Raw genomic sequence first — 17,752 nt, 5'->3', positions numbered from 1 at the left:
TAAGTGGCCACACCTGACCATATATTTAAAACACTATTGTACCACTTTAAACAGACATGACTTCTCCCAAAGAATTGTGGGAGCTGTAGTTTGTTGTTTGGTGCTGAGAGCTGGTAGGAAACCCTATTTCCATCGCAGCGCTACAATTCCCAGAGTGGCTTAACAATCAATCCCTCTTCCCAAGGAACTGGAAATTGTAGTTGTGAAAGGGGAATGGAGTCTCCTAACAATTCTCAGCACCCTTAACAAACTACAGTTCCCAGGATTCTTTACACAATTGTTAAAGTGGTACAATAGTGCTTTAAATGTATGGTGCAGATATGGCCAGTGTTATTTTCCTTGCTTACCTAAGGCTGAACTTCTGTGTTCACTTACCTGGGAGTAAGCATGCATAGGATTGTGCTGTAAGGGAACTGAGGTTATTTCAGTTGCTGAACAAAGGCAACAGGCAAGTTTTCATATGCTGAAATTAATTTTGGAGTTAATTGAGTTTAGTTGGACTTACCTCTCAATAAGCATGCTTAGGATTGCATTGCAGATATGTGTATGGAGAGTCTTAAGAGAGACAAACTACTGAAATAGGTAGCAGTTTAGGTGAAATAGAATGATGACCTTAAGAAACAGGAGTGGGGGATCTGTAGCCCTCCTGATGGTCTGCATGGCCAACATGTTGGTGAAATGCTGAAAGAGCTGTCCTTTAATACTGAGACAGACCATTGGTCCATCTAACCAGTGACTAGCTGCAGTTGATAAGTACTCAGAAATCTTTCCCTGTGCTGCTCTAACCTGAAGTATTTTAGTGCATTTGTCAGCACCTTTCCATGTGTTGTACCACTAAACTATGTGTTAGATCTTGTAGAGATTATAGGCATAAAAATAAAAATGAGAGCACCCCAACCTCTTTTTCTTAATATAGGGAGTTAATTTGCAGAGTATCATAAACTGTTGCCTCTGATCCAGACTTTTACGAGTGGGTGGATTCTAAACATTAAACACTCTGACCTTTCCACTTGCAGAACAGTATACTCAAAATAGATCACCTGAGATCCAGGGCAAGGAAGTGGCATGAAGTTGTAACACTGGTTTTGTGAGGTTGGAATTTGCTAAGAAAGGGCTGTCTGGCTGGACAGGTTTCTGAACATATCCCTGCTCTAACATATTACCTATCTCAGGGGTTTCCAAACTGTGGTCCGTGGTCCACGGCATGTCTGTGAACTGTAATACTGTACAACAACATACAATACATAAGAAATAAAAGCAATAAAATACAATTAAAAACCATAAAGTATCTTAGCACAAGCTAAGGGCTACAATAGGCAGAAAAACAGTTAAGTGATCCGCCAAGACCCGCCACTTTTTTCAAGTGGTCTGAGGGAAAAGGTTGGGGAACCACTGACTTAGATGGTACTGCCTGAGTACATTATAAGGAAAGAACAACTGATTTCTTTTTTAAAGTGTGATTGAAATTAATGACTATGACTAACTTAGATCCATTAATTTCAGTTGGTATACTTCTGAGTTAAAATTAGTTGAATGCAACCTGTGATCTTCCATAATGATGTCCTATCTATTCCTAGCTGTAAAATAGGAATAAATAGGACTTTTCCAGCTAAAAGGTAGTAAACATGTGATCAGAATTTTGAATCCATGGCTTCACGATACAAGTTCTGCATCTATCTGTTAGGCTAGTTTTGGCTCTAATACAATCCAAATAAGCAACATTTTAAAACTCACATTATACAAGGATATGGATCCACCACACATTAAAATATAATCCCAGAGTATGGCCTGAAGGCAGTCATTCTGGGTCTTGTCAGTGCCTGGATGTGTGACTGCATATATATGCTACCTTGGGTTCCATGATGGAAGGCAGGAAGGATGCAAATGTAAAAATAAATAAGTCCTATATAATTTGACTTCTGAACTATATTCAGCAATCTAGTCAGTTAAAATACAAAGTGCCAATGTATTACCTGGGATATAGTCCTTAATGCATAATTGGTTGTTTTCTTATAATAATGCTGATTCCTGTAATTTTAGTTGCTCTTTAGGATATATTGTGTGATTATTATTAATTTTTTGCATGTAGGCGTAAGTGTGATTAGACTGCAGACGTACAGTAACACCACTTGAGCTGGGTGAGTCATAGCTATAGCCATAGGAGCCAGCTATATGTGCTTTCTATGACAGAGTCTTGAATTCAAAATGGAACATGAGACAAGAGGTGATGTGCCTAATAGCTAGATGAGCAGCCCCCCACCCATGCAGGCCAGCATAATGCATGTGCAGCACTGGCATAATAAAATATTGCGAAGTTTTGTTGTGACACATCTGTTGGCACACTCCAACTAAGTCTCAGGAATAGTCAGAGGGGGGCACAAAATGGATTTTATACATCCTGTCCCAACCATTCAGGCCCCTTTGTTTGGCTCACTTCTTAAGATCAAATATGTCATCATTTAGCGCTGTCACAGCGGAGGTGTAACCTATAAAACAGATGGCACTGTTGTATTTATCCAGACAGCCAATTTCCACCTAGGCAGGCTTGGCACCCATGTGGCAGCCACAGGCACCGCCCATGTTATTCAAGCAACTAGCACAAAAAACACCCAACAAAAGATAATTTATTTTTATGAGCCGTAAGAGCGGGCGAGCGGGCGTTGGAAGGCAGAGCTCTCAGCAGAACAAGGGAAAATAAAGCCTTGTTCCAAAATGTCTTACGCACTTATTGATTAAAAAATAAGAAGAGATATCAGTTTGAATGCAGCTCCAATTTAAATTAAATGTTAAAAATGTGTAGAATTTGGTTTTAAGTACACATTCCTTTTAAGTGCACATAGTGCTCTATTTGAATTCAGGGGCAGGAAGATGATGGTAGTTAGGTAAGTATCAAACCACCCAATAGGTGCAATAAGTCATTTATCCCCCATCTTAATTCACTATAAAATAAAATCCCATTTCAAGTACAGAATTAGCTTTAGCACCCAGAAGTATAAAGAGGCTTTCAGAAATTTCACAAAGTACTTCATATAGGCAATCATGGCTCCAATTTTGTGACTTCTAATAAGAAATGTACACCGCCCAGAGAGCTATTCGCTATGGGCGGTTTAAAAATGAAATAAAATAAATAAATAAATAAATGTAACCATTATTAGCCCACTATCTAGTTGCCATTTTTGCCCCCATATTTACTACATCTAGGATAGAAACCCTACCCATAAGATGGAGAAGTTCCATACTTTCAGCAAAAACAAGACCAGAAGCAGACTGCAGTACTGGTTGTATCGAAAATCAGAGTAAAGCTAAAGAAGAACGACAAAGCAATCATAATGCCAAAATACAATTTAAATAACATCCCAGAAGAATATAAAGATCAAATAAGGAACAGATTTGAGGCTTTAAACTTACTTGACAGAGAACCAGAAGAACTATGGAGTGAAGCAAGAGACATTATCAGGGAAGAATGCAAAAAGACAACACCTCTAGTTAAAAAGAGAGAAAGACCTCAATGGATGACTGAAGAAACTCTTAAAATGGTTAAACAGAGAAGGAAAGCAAAAGCAAAAGGTAATAGAAACACGGTTAGAACCGTAAATGCAACAATACAGCGACTAGTATGTAGGGACAAAGAACTATTACAATAGTTATTGTATAGAAATAGAAGAGGACAACAAAAAGGGAAGAACAAGAGCCCTATTCCAAAAGATTAGAGAAATGAAAGGGAAATTTAAACCTAGAGTAGGGATGTTGAATAATCAACAGGGGAACACACTGACTGACCGAGATGAAATAAAAGGAAGATGGAAGCAATACACTGAAGAACTCTATAAAAGAGATGACAGGATGACAGATTCATTCACAGAGGAACCATATGATGAAGAACCAGAAATGTTAGAATGTGAGGTAAAAGCTGCTCTTAAAATACTTGGAAGAATCAAATCACCAGGAACAGATGGCATACCAATAGAGTTGCTGCAAGCTACTGACACTGAAATGTCCAAATTTTGACTAAAATTTGTCAAGAAATATGGAAAACTAAACAATGGCCCATAGACTGGAAGTGTTCAATATATATCCCAATTCCAAAGAAAGGGGATCCCAGAGTATGCAGTAATTATCGAACGACTGACTTAATATCCCATGCAAGTAAAGTAATGCTCAAGTCTCTACAACAAAGGCTCTTACCATATATGGAGCAAGAACTGCCAGCTGTCCAAGCTGGATTTATAAAGGGAAGAGGTACCAAAGATTATATCACAGAGATGTATTGGATAATGGAACATACCGAGGAATTTCAGAAGAAAATCACCCTGTGCTTTATAGATTACAGCAAAGCCTTTGACTGTGTAGATCATGAAAAACTATGGAATGCTTTAAAAGAAATGGGAGTGCCACAGCATCTGATTGTTCTGATGCGCAACCTATACTCTGGACAAGAGGTACTGTAAGGACAGAATATGGAGAAACCGATTGGTTCCCCGTGGGAAAGGGTGTGAAACGGGTGTATTTTATCATCCTATTTGTTTAATCTGTACGCAGAACATATCATACAGAAAGCAGGATTGGACCAAGATGGAGGTGTGAAAATTGGAGGGAGAAATATCAATAATTTAAGATATGCAGACAATACCATACTACGAGTAGAAACCAGTAATGATTTGAAACGAATGCTGATGAAAGTGAAAGAGGAAAGCACAAAAGCAGGACTACAGCTGAACATCAAGAAGACTAAAGTAATGTCAACAGAAGATTTATGCAACTTTAATGTTGGCAATGAGGACATGGAACTTGTCAAGGAATATCAATACCTTGGCACAGTCATTCACCAAAATGGAGACAATAGTCAAGAAATCAGAAGAAGGCTAGCACTGGGAAGGGCAGCTGTGAGAGAACTAGAAAAGGTCCTCAAATGCAAAGATGTATCACTGAACACTAAAGTCAGTGTTCATTCAGACCATGGTATTCCCTATCTTTATGTATGGATGTGAAAGTTGGACAGTGAAAAAAGTGGATAAGAGAAAAATAAACTCATTTGAAATGTGGTGTTGGAGGAGAGCTTTGCGCATACCATGGACTGCGAAAAAGACAAATAATTGAGTGTTAGAATTAAACCAGAACTGTCACTAGAAGCTAAAATGATAAAACTGAGGTTATCCTACTTTGGACACATCATGAGAAGACATGATTCACTAGAAAAGATAATAATGCTTGGAAACTTCAAGATTGGATTACTGTAATGCGCTCTACGTAGGGCTGCCCTTGAAGACAGTTCGGAAGCTTCAGCTGGTGCAGAACGCGGCTGCCAGACTATTGACGAGGACCAGTCGGTCTTCGCATATAACACCTATTCTGGCGCGTCTGCACTGGCTCCCTATTTGCTTCCGGGCGAGATTCAAGGTGCTGGTTTTGACCTATAAAGCCTTACACGGCGTGGGACCTCAATACCTTGTGGAACGCCTCTCTCGCTATGAACCTACCCGTTCACTTCGTTCAGAATCTAAGGCCCTCCTCCGGGTACCAGCTCATCGGGAAGCCCGGAGGGTGGTTACTAGATCTAGGGCCTTTTCTGTGGTGGCCCCTGAGTTGTGGAACAGCCTCCCCGAAGAGGTACGCCTGGTGCCTACACTTCTATCTTTCCGGCGCCAGGTAAAGACCTTTTTATGCTCCCAGGCATTTTAATCTTTTAATTTTCTTAATCTTTCTACTTTTAACATGTATCCTTCTTAATTTGTGTTGTATTTCGTTTTTGTTGTGCTTTCTGTTGTTTGTTTGTACATGTTTTTGTGATTTTTTACTATGATATATTGTATTTTATCTTGTTTGTTCACCGCCCTGAGAGCTATTCTGCTAAGGGCGGTATATAAATTGAAATAATAAATAAATAAATAATAAAAACAGAAGGGAGTAGAAAAAGAGGAAGGCCAAACAAGAGATGGACTGATTCCATAAAGGAAGCCACAGACCTGAACTTACAAGATCTGAACAGGGTGGTTCACGACAGATGCTCTTGGAGGTCACTGATTCACAGGGTCGCCATAAGTCGTAATCAACTTGAAGGCACATAACAACAACAACAGGGTAGAAACACATTCACTGTTGGTTCCAGTGCATCTCCCCCTCTCTCTTCTGAAAATGGGGGCACATGACACTAGTCAAATCCCACCCCTTTTTACTGGTGGGAGCCACTTGAGTGCATTTTGTAAAAATTCATCTTCAAAGAGATTTCACAACTGATGGCAGATCAACCCATCCTCTCTCCAGGTGTGGGTAACGGAAACGCTTTGATCTGGTGACTACTGTGTTTACAGCTTTAGACATCCCAATGCTCAACATTAGAACTTCAAGTGCTGGATGATTCTAGTTTTGTGGAAAAGTTGGAAAGTATGAACAGTTAGCCCAAGGCAGCCAAAGTTGAGAACTTAAAAAAAAAAAAGTTCTTGTTTTAATGTTATCTTCTCTCACTTATTGAAATCAAAAGAGACTTAAATGTAGTCCACTAATTATGTGTTAGAACAAATGACAAATCTATTTTCTCAATTCAAAAACATATGGCTTTGGCCATATTTCAAACAAGCAGGAGAAATATATCCACTTCACAGAATCATAGAATAGTAGAGTTGGAAGGGGCCTAAAAGGCCACTGAGTCCAACCCCCTGCTCAGTGCAAGAATCCAAATTAAAGCATACCCAACAGGTGACTGTCCAGCTGCCTCTTAAATGCCTCCAGTGCTGGAGAGCCCACTAAGCTGATTTATATCTATATACAGTAGGGCCCCACTCATACGGCGGCTTATGTTCCGGACCCCTGCTGTAAAGCAAAAACCGCTGTAAAGCAGAACTCACTGAATAGAATGGCGCGCGATGCCTGAAAACAGCAGTAAAAGCGGAACAAGCACCATATGAGTAGGGCTTTAGTCTAATTGCATCTAATTGAGACCGCTGTATTAGCAAATTGCTGTAAAGCGGGGCCCTACTGTAACTGAATAGTCTCATCTATTTATTTGAAATAGTTAGATTCCACCTTTCTTTGCACAATCCAACGCAGCTAACGTGAGAATCATAAAACACAATTTTTAATTTTAAAAAAATCAACCAGAATAATAAACCAGCAGGTAAAAAACAATAATAGAAATCTGTGGAAGGAATTATCTACCAGACAGTTTATGTACTAAGTATAAGAAAGACAAGTAATTCACTCCAACCGTTACAGCAGGGATAGTGAACCTGTGGCCCTCCAGGTGGTGTTGGACTTCAGCTCCCATCAGCCCCAGCCAGCACAGCCAATGGTCAGAAATGAAGGGAGCTGTAGTCTAACAACACTTGGAGGGCCACAGGTTCACTATCCCTGCTTTAAAGACCAAACGACATCCTGAACAGAAGGGACAAGATGGACCCCAATAGATAGTGAAATTCAAAATCTAGGTGCATCATAGACAAAGCTGTTTCCTTTGTCCAAATCAAATACGGGTTTGGAAGACAGCAGGGCATTATGAATTATCTTAATGTGTGGGCAGGCTCATAGGGGCCCACATAGCATTGACATTTTTGACAAAGAACATTAAAATATGAATAATGTTCAGAAGAAATATGAGAAAGGCATACACTTGAACAAATATTTAGCTAGTTTAGTGTACTTATTTTCATATTATGTTAAACTGTATCTCTTGCAACAGCCCTGCAAACTAGACAAGGTTATCCCCCCCCCGCATTTCATAGATACTGAAGATGGCAACAGAGAAAGTTAGTATCTGGATTAAAGCTAAGTAGAGGTAGGTTCCTAGACGTTGCCCAAGTAAAAATGTGTGTACGGTCTTCTGAATAAAACTCTGAAGTATGTAAAAGAAGAACTAATAGAGCGTCTCTTTGTCCTCATTCAGATTGCAATTTCGTAGCTGGGACTGGCAGGTCATGACACACTTCAACATTTTTATTGATTTTTTCAATGGATTCCAGATCAGGCACAAAGCAGCAACCATATAAATGAAGTATCTTCAGTCTGAAAAGAAAACATATCATTAGTAAAATAAATGAATGCACTATCTACAGATCACCTGGAACCACAGAATTAGTCCCTGAAACTCTGTTGCTTCCTTTTTAAAATTCTAGATGAACTTTAGGATAGGACAGTCTGTAGAGCTTCATTCCATAGCAAGATGAATATGCATGACATGGGGCAATAAAGCCTCTATCATCAAACTTTCATCTCTCTGGAAGATGAGAATTTGACCATCTTGGTCACTGTTAATTAAATCATCTTAATGCAAAGATAACTCAGAAGTAGACCACATGTTTTTCATGCAAAAGATCCAGGTTCAATTTTCATCATCTCCAGGTAGGGCTGTGAAAGTCTCCTATTTAAAACCAAGGAAAGCTGCTGCCAATTAGAGTGGATTCCCTTCCGATGTTTTGGACTACAGTCCCCATCATCTCTGATCACTGACTATGCTGGCTGGGGCTGATTGGAGTTGTAGCCCAAAACATCTGGAGGGCACAAGATTGAGGAAGACTGGTGTACTGTGACAGATGGGCCAATGGTCTGACTTGATATCAGGTGGCATCATATGTCCTTAACAGCTGGAAATATTCTCCTGATGGACTGGAATTCAGCTTTCAGAAGGCACAGAGGAAGACGATGGGGAAGACACACACATTTGAAGCCAGTTTGGCAGTTATGAATTTGGAAAGACAAAGAAAAACAAAAGCAGAGAGCAGCAAGTTGGCTGAAAGTGAAACTCTTTAGAATGCTCTTTGGGAATCTAAGGTAGGATTGGCACAGTTGCTTCCTCTGTGCTCTGCTTGGATATTTGTAAGTCAAACAAATATTACAATCTCGCTGTAAGTGTGATGTGAGTGCTCTCTCATCAAAAGGAAACTAAATGCTTTCCATCTCTTTTTTTGGTATATCTCCAGCCTTTATCGACTGCTTTGGAACTAACAGAAGCAGCTGCATCAGTATTCCAGTCAGATTCCAGGAGCCACTACCAGCTGGGACTGCACCATTTGGGCAATTCCCAGCACAGCAGCCAGCCTGGATGGTATACTGAAGAAAGGGGGGTGGAGGAAAGCTCTCTTTCTTCCCTGCTCCCCCTGAGCTGTTACGTTCATGTCCTGCCTGTGTACCTCTCAAAGTTGGCAGCTGTGAGAACATGATGCTGGACTAGGCAAACCACCGGCCTGATCCAGGAGGCTCTTATGTTCTGTAACAACAGAAATGTTAAAAAGATGCTTCCACCATCACTTGAGAAAGAAAGGTGTTTAGTCTTTGCAAGTCCAGTGGCAGGAGTCTGGAATAAACCTCTTTGAAGACTGCCATCCTTTGGGGGGAGTTCTCAGCCTCTCCTTGAGATAAGTCAAACTCAGCCCACAAAACATCTAACTGCATGCTTGATCCTTATTGCTATATCTCCTTGTGTTCTAACAGTTACTCTTCCACTGGTAATAAAAAGGGCTTCCTTGAAACACTGAAAAAGGGAAGATGCCGGAAGTCTGACGTGTGCTTCTGCAACTGAATAACAGCAAAGTATTGTAAATAGTCCTGATTCCCAGCCAGCAACAGCTGAACAGCAGCATGGAGTGAAAAATAAAAAGCCAGGGTAGCACTGCAGTATCTCTAAAGAATTTGTTAAATGAGGAAATGTTTAATAGAGGTTGAGCCATTCATTTACCTCAAAGGAGACTAAAGGTTATTTGACTCAGACTACAAAATAAAACAAACAATAAAGGTGTGGAATGCCAATTGCTCTGGAATGTAATACAACACTTCACACTCACTGCCCTTAATCTTGACTACAGTGAAGTAAACCCACACATAGTGCATTCAACCCACACATGAATGTTTCTTAATGCAGGTTTGTATAAACTGAACACTGCTTTGGATCTTTCATTGTGGAAATGAAGCTCCCAGTTCATTTGTCTCTGCAGCTTAGTTATGTACTTATGAGTCTCCATTTTCCCACAGTGCCTTACAGGTTTGCTGTAAACTGGCACATCAAATAATTACATGCAAAAACAACAAGCAAAATTTGTAAATAATTCTATAGTTTCAGGGGTTGAGCAGGCCCACTTTTAAACTTAATATTCTAGCCAGTACATTACACGAGCCACAAATGCAAGCACCTTCTGTTCATATAACCTCTCGGTAGTGCTGTCACAGCTGCCTGTCATTACCTTGTTTGCTGTAACTGACAGCATTATCTTCTCCTGCCTCCTGTAATTTTCCAAGAACGTATGGGGTATCCCTGGCATGAATTCTGCCTTCCTTGTTCTGTTACAAAAGTCTACATTAGCCTTGCTTCTTACGCTATTTCCCAAGGTAAGTCTATAACCATATGTTGGTGAAGAGTCATTTGTGCATGAATCTCTCAGTTAAATTGTTATACAGGATAAATTCTGTAGCTGCATTTCTCTCATCACTTCTAATGTCCTGAAATGTGGCAATATTAATTAATTAATTAATTAATTACATTTATACCCTGCCTTTTCATTATGGAAATGATGAGGGGAGAGAGACTGTTTGTAATCAGGGGAGGCTATTTCCACCTACCTTGCCCCACCCTCCAGCCCTGGAAGCCTTCAAATGGAAGACTTTCTGGCTCTTTGGATGAGCTATGGGGTCGGGGATGGAAGAGATTTTTGTATCAGCTTGAGGATTATTTTTTAAATATTTTTGACTTGGCTTTGTTGTTGAGCTTTATGCTCATTTATACTTTGATGTATATTTTTGTAGTGATTATACTTTTTATTATGTGTTGTTGTGCTACAGTGTTTGGACTGTTTGTGTGAACCACTTTGAGCACATGTGTATTTGTGGAAAATGCAGTATAATAATAATAATAATAATAATAGAAACCCAAGGCAGCTTACACATGGTTCCCAGGAGATCTCACATCCAGCCACTGACCAGACCTGACCCTGCTTAAGCTTCAGCAGGGTGCTGGCCCCATGTGCCTTTGGACCATAGCCTGGGGTATCATTGCCTTCTTATGTTATTGCAAGTGTTTAAACAAAAAAAAGGTTAACTGTATACACCACACTCCTTATACTGATGCAAACTTAATTAGTCTCCATAATAAGAGATGGTGAGGATGGGGCTCTAAAAAGGAGAGTTAATGACATCCATAGTAGGGGTGGGAAACAGGTGACCCTCCAGATGTTGCTGGGCTACAGCTCTCATCATCCCTGACCATTGGCCATGCTGGCTGGGGTTGATGGGAGCTGGAGTCTAACAAGATCTGGAGGGCCACAGATTCCCTGTCTCTGATCTTCTGGGAATAGTGAAATCCATTTGCTAAGTGATAACATCTTATCAATACTGTGACATTATAAGAAATGTTCTGTTGGATCAAACCAAATTTTTACAAAGAACTCCTGCTTAAGTGGGGCCATGACAGCTAGCTATGTCCAAACATCCATACATATCTCCCTGACCATTCCTCTCCTTCGACAAACTCACATTCATTACGTACATCAATATATGTATGGCCCATACACACTGAAGGGCTTTCATGCAACTGGGAAGCCCAATTATGTTGGGTTCCTGCTGCATGACTATCAGGGATCACAAGGCCATATGGGTGCACTGACACGGTTAACTAGGCCATCACCATTCCCTGCTCACATATTCACTGAAATTGCAGTCCCTCAGCTAAATATGGCTCAAAAGCCCATCTAATCTAGCATTCTCTTTCTGACAGCAGTTTCTGACAACCAGTGGGGCATGAATAAGAAGTGAAAAAAAGCCTGCTGTATCAGGCCGATGGACCATCTCATCCAGTATCCTGTTCTCACAGTGGCCAACCAGATGCCTATGGGAAGCCTGCATGCAGGACCTGAGGGCAAGAGGGCTCTCCTCTCCTGCAGTTTCCAGCAACAGCTGGTATTTGGAATAGCCCCACCCTAATAATGCCCTGAGCAACTGGTATTCATTCTGCCTTTGAACATGGAGGTTCCATTTAGTCATTATGGCAAACAAATAGAACCCTATAATAAAATGTTGCTCCTTTCTACTGTTCCAGTCATTAGGCCGTTCCTACCTACAGGACACTCCATGCCATCCAGTTTTCCATTCTCCCCATGACAGTCAGTCAGTATTCCATGGCCACTGAGCATGCTTCTTGGGTCCCCCACCCTTAAGACTTATTTATGTAAAATTTTCCCCTACTTCTTCATCCTTTGGCGTTTTCCTCCCCCTCCCCTTTGATGAGACATACTGTATGTTGACATGCATGTCTAAACATCAAAAATAGAGTGAATACTAGACCTTAAAACACCCATCCTTGATAAAGTCATCTATACTAGCAGCATTGTCAAGTCTTGTGGCAGTAAATTCTATTGGGCTGTGTGAAGTACTTCCTTTTGTGAGTCCTGAATCTACTGCTAATAAGTTTCACTGGGTATTATGAAAGAGAGAAAAAGAGTTTTCCATATGCTGTTTCTACACGCCATGAACAGTTTGATAAACCTCAAATCACGTCCCTCTCATAACTACTTTTTTCCTTAAATTACAAAACCACAACGCTTCCTTAAAGCAGGGTTCCTTGGAATCATCAAGATCTGAATTTTATTAGAGATTAGTATTAGCAATTTTGTGTCATTGCCAGTCATACTCACCTTTTGCAGTTTTTGCATAGTTTCACAATTGCATCCAGGGAGATACCTTTGCAGAAACTAAGCTTCACACACTCCAGAGTCCTGAAGCAGAAGCTAGCCAGCAAGCAAACCCTAAAAGCCCATGGACAAGATACAAGTTAAGTTCTGGTTTTGCAATAAGATTTGAAAAACAATTTTGCTCTATGAAGCCACCTCTCAGACTGACTACATAGTACATGTAAACCGTCAAAGATTACTTTTTCTTGATAGGCATAGCACCAGATGAAGATTCAGATGAAATGGATGTTTCATGCTTTAAAGATCAACAACCTATTTGCAATAAGAGTCAGCCAAGGTTTGGGTATATGCCTTGTACAGGATGTGATGGACTTGTGGTCGTTAAATCAGGAACAAAAGGCATTGCTGAAGCAGGGGCAACATTTTCCACTTTATTCACTCTGTTTCCACTTCTGCAATAGTATTTAGTTTGTTTCTATATCTGTCACTTTAATACTCTGCTTTTATACCTAGCCTGTATAGGTAGATCTGCTATCACAAATAGTTTAATTTTTTTTCCAACAAAGAGAATTAAAGGGAACCTTTTGCTTGGGGTTGCCATAAGTCATAATCGACTTGAAGGCATGTAACAACAACAACAAAGGCACATGTAGCCGACATAACTACAACACCAACCAAAATAATGATTATGTTCAATATGGTGTTGCCAAATGGTGAGAATGTAATAGGGAAAACTGTTTTAAATTGTCACAGTTCTATCTTTTATTACAGCCCTGCTCCTGGTTTGTATCTTAGGTAACATACTTTGGGCTAGAAAACATATGCCCTCGAGATACTTATACTTTGACTTGCATTTTTACTTGTTCTTTTGCATATTCAGCACCCAAGACAGTCAAGTGTGCATAACCAATGAAAACAATGAGCCTAACCACAATGAATGAAGCTAAGATGAACTCACAGTGAAACAGCTTTTCAGCTTCATCATGTCCTTAGGGTGAATGGGTGTATTTTTTCCTCATATGAAAGCAGGTCCTAAGATTTTCTGTAAGCAATCTAGGACAGATATTTTGAAGCGTTTGCTCTCTTATGAACCATACACATCAAAGCATATGGAGAATAAACTTCACAAATCAGTGATTGTTTTTAAAACAACCTTACAGTGCTCATGTATACAACTGTTTGCAAAGACAAAAGGGAACCTTGCCACGCAAAGCACTGATCGTCATTTTGCTAGTTTTGGTTGCCATCAAAAGAAACGAATCTTTAGCATTTGAGGTGTTTACCACGGCTGGAGTTTTGACTTTTACATGTGTAACTTTAAGACAGTTTTAGCTGCCATGAAAGTCATGGAAATTTAATAGCCATGAGAAACTATATTTTTATAATTTGCATGCATTGCACAGCAGGAGATCCATCTGAAGTTCCTGTTATACCTATTGTGCTTTATCGTTAAGTCTAGAGATGTGAAACAATCTGGAACCAACTGGTACCAATGCTAGAGCCCTACCAAGTGCAGATCCCACATCACAGTTCCCTCTGGGATAAGTCAGTAGATGAGGTCTTGCTCAGGGTCTCGCTGGATTGTGCCCAACACTGTTGTTGTGCAAGTGGGACAATACTTCTTCCTCGGCTCCCCCTGCAGCCCTCTGGAGCAGATTCCTGAGGTGTATGGGGACTGCGGGAGAGTTAGAGAAGGAGTCCTGATGACAAGACCCAAAGTCTTGTCGTGCAACACTGACTGCTAAATTTGGAACTAGGGAGACTGTTTTGCTCAGGTGACTTTGGAAGTTTTGTGACTGACCATGGAACAATATTCAAAACGGAGAACAACATCCAGCAGAATAAAGTATGCAAATGCAAGAGGCAGGACTGTCAGAGAACTCCAGTGGAAACGGAAACTACCAATGTTTGCTTATTTGTCCCATGTCCAGACTGACAATCAATTGAGTGAATATGATTAGTATTTATTACTGCTGATGTTTTCAATCTGCAAAGGAAATGTATTAATTTTTTCCTATTTGCACTCAGTGAACTTTGCACTGAAATGAATAGTGCCCACGGCCTACCAATGGGAAGAAGTGGAAGTAATCCCAATCTTATATTTTATTCTGATGGCAATTTTCTTTTATTTCATAAAACTGAAATATGCAGCAAATGGACTGGTCAAACAGTATACAGCAGAGCAGTTACGTTCACCTTATAAAAATACCTGGATAGCTAATAGCAAACTATTTTTGAGGAAATGTGGACTCAATTCAGAAGTCTTTTTTGCTGCCAACATTTGTCTAGTTGAGGTTTCTACCCTCAATGATATGGACAAGATCAAATATTACCTGTCCAGTATGGACAGATTTGTAATGTTTAATACGGCTCAATTCACAGTGAAAAATGCTCAATTCAGACAAGTATATGTGGCCAGTCTTGAACATGGGCAACAAACAAGGGTCAGAATGGAAACTGATGTCTTCTTACATGCCTAGCAAGAGGTCTTAGGGTTTACAGAGACCACAAGATTGCCTTTGTCCCAAACCCGAAGAAACATATTGTGTTTCTTGCTGTTATTTTGATTCTTTTTTTTTTACAATAATTTTTATTCAAATTTTCATAAAACATACAAAACAAAATCATAAAACATTCAAAGACAAAAAACAAAACAAAACAAAAATGATTAAACAAAAAAATAAAATGTTGACTTCCCATTTGTCGCAGATCAAATCAGTTATAGGTCTACAATATATAACAATCCTGTCTCTTAAATTATATTATAAAATCACTTTCCTCCAGTAGTTATCTTAATTAATCATCAAATCTCATAAACATTACTTTATTCTTTCCACAAAAAGTCAAAGAGAGGTTTCAATTCTTTAAGAAATATATCTATCAATTTTTCTCCTAATAAACATGTCAATTAATCCATCTCGTTAATAATAATAATAATCTTATTGTCATAACCATAGTCCAAATAAACATATCGATTAATCTATCTCATCAAAATCTGTTAGGTCCAATAATTTCAATAGCCATTATTCCATTATCCATATTAATTCCATCTTCCATCTTCAATAGTCCTGTTAAGTCCAGTAATTTCAGTGTCCAATCTTCCATTATCAGTATTCCATAATAATCTTGCTGTCATAACCATAGTCATATAATAAGAGTCTGATGGGAATTTCCTCTATCCCAAATATTTTCTTGCCATCAATTCTGAATAAGTTGCTGAAATATTGTTGTAAAGTCATATCTGTGTTCTTTTTTACAAAATGCACTGGCTCATCTCTTGAGAGTTTTTCCATTGTCACATGGCTGCAGTTAATTCCATAGATTTTCTCTATATCAAGCTCCATCACGTCATTCCAGTCCAGAAGATTATCCAAGCCATTGATAACTTTATCTCTAATATCTTCATTAATTTCTTCAGAGATAACGTTAAATTCCAAACAGTAGATTTTATTTCTAAAATCCATAAACTCCAGATCTTTTTCCAATTCCACATTTGTTCCAATCTCCAGGGCTTGTATCTTCCCTTTATTTTTTCTTTTCTCATCTCTGATCTCATTCTCCTCTCTCACAGGATCCCCTATTTCTTTAAGCTCCTGCGTCATTTTGCTCAGTTCAATTTTCAGCTCCTTACTGCCCTGTCGCAGGGTTTGTTTCGTTATCTCAATCTCATCCATTATTTTCTGAAACATAATTACTTCCAGATTCTCAGCCACTTTCTTGATTGCCATTTTTAAAACCACGAAAACAAAACAAAACAAAAATAAAGAAGAACCACTTCTTATTTCAGCAACAATTGGGTTAATATTCCAGGCTTGATGACATCACAGTATAAACAGAGCAGCCTGCCTTATCTCTCTATGTTCAAGAATACAAAACAAATTTAGTTCCCAGCATCAAAACAGTTAGTGGGGTCGTGAAGAAGCAGATTCGTCAAAATAAAATAGACCAAAAAGAGAATAGTCCCAGACAATATAATGTTCCTCGGAATAGAAATCCCTCTTCTGTTTATATCTTTAGAATGCACTTCCAGGACAGCTTTTTGCAATAGAAACAGAGATAAGCTGTTAATTTCGTGAATAACAGAGAAGAGTTATAGCTCACCCAGAAGTTCTTTAAAGCTGATTCATTTGACAAATCTCTTTTTGCTGCAACAATTTAAACCAAGTAAAAAAAATAATAGAAAGAAGGGTGCTTGCCTGTTAGTCCGTTTTCTCTTTGAAGAAAAGATAAACGTATCGCATTAATCAGATAGAGCTTGTTCGGAAGTCCGTCCGGCATTGCTGGCTGGACCTTTTCTCATAAATTAATGAAATCCAGTCCTCCCAACAAAAACAGGCTTTTGAGGTTGATCTCTACGTTTCTCCTTGCCCGGGAGAAATTTCATCAGTCAAAAAAAAAATGTTCTGACTGATTTATATCTGAATAAGCTTCTTTTGAGGCGGGAGCCCGTCTCAAAAGCAGGCACAAGCGAAGTCACCCTTCCTGGAAGTCCTGTTATTTTGATTCTGATTGTGCTGAGGCTAAGTGCTCCTAGTGCTACTGAATCATAGAATCATAGAGTTGGAAGGGGCCTTGTAGGCCATCGAGTCCAACCCCCTGCTCACAGCAGGAAATCCACAGCTAGAGCATCTCCCGCAGATAGCTGTCCAGCCTCTGCTTGAAGACATCCAGCGAAGGGGATCCCACCACCTCCCTAGGCAGTCGGTTCCATTGCCGAACTGCCCTTACTGTCAAGAAGTTCCTTCTAATGTCCAATCTGAATCTACGCTCCTGCAACTTAAAACCATTAGACCAAGTCCTACCCTCTGGGGCAGCAGAGAACAAATCTGTACCCTCCTCTATGTGACAGCCCTTCAGGTACTCATTTTGGAAACAGTGGTTTATCTAAGCTTCTCAATTTTGTCATATCATGTTGTTTCTTATAAGAGCTGTTTGGCATAGAACCATCCTATGGAGACTGTGAAGCCAGAGGGAGAAACCAGAATGGGTGAAGGAAGAGAAGCAGCACTTTTGGCAGGGGCTATGTCAAATGGACAAGCAGGTCAGTTCTATGTAACGTCACTTGCCTGTTCAGGCTTGAGAGGCAGAGAAACTCTCAGGGCTATTTCTCAGATTGCACTAGGAAGGGCAACTAGAGAGTAACTGAA

The 17,752-nt window shown here is 39.7% G+C and overlaps 1 protein-coding gene across 6 annotated transcripts in view; it reads right to left on the bottom strand.

The window, feature by feature from the left end:
- Positions 1–7,056: 7,056 nt before the first annotated feature.
- Positions 7,057–17,752, bottom strand: part of LOC133385023 (F-box/LRR-repeat protein 2-like) — a 113,766-nt gene continuing 103,070 nt past the window's right edge. For 5 of the 6 annotated variants that reach the window (XM_061627204.1, XM_061627170.1, XM_061627183.1 and 2 more), the window contains 2 exons: positions 12,609–12,719; positions 7,057–7,995 (listed from right to left, as the gene is read on the bottom strand). In XM_061627204.1, the coding sequence (XP_061483188.1) occupies positions 7,869–7,995; positions 12,609–12,719 (238 nt within the window). In that variant the 3' untranslated portion in view covers positions 7,057–7,868. The remainder of the gene's footprint in view (positions 7,996–12,608; positions 12,720–17,752) is intronic. The other variant, XR_009762758.1, reaches the window with a different exon arrangement.

Source organism: Rhineura floridana, chromosome 1, assembly GCF_030035675.1.
Source record: "Rhineura floridana isolate rRhiFlo1 chromosome 1, rRhiFlo1.hap2, whole genome shotgun sequence".
Lineage (NCBI taxonomy): Eukaryota > Metazoa > Chordata > Lepidosauria > Squamata > Rhineuridae > Rhineura > Rhineura floridana.
Note: the sequence above shows the minus strand (reverse complement) of the source record. Positions and strands in the feature narration are given on the sequence as shown.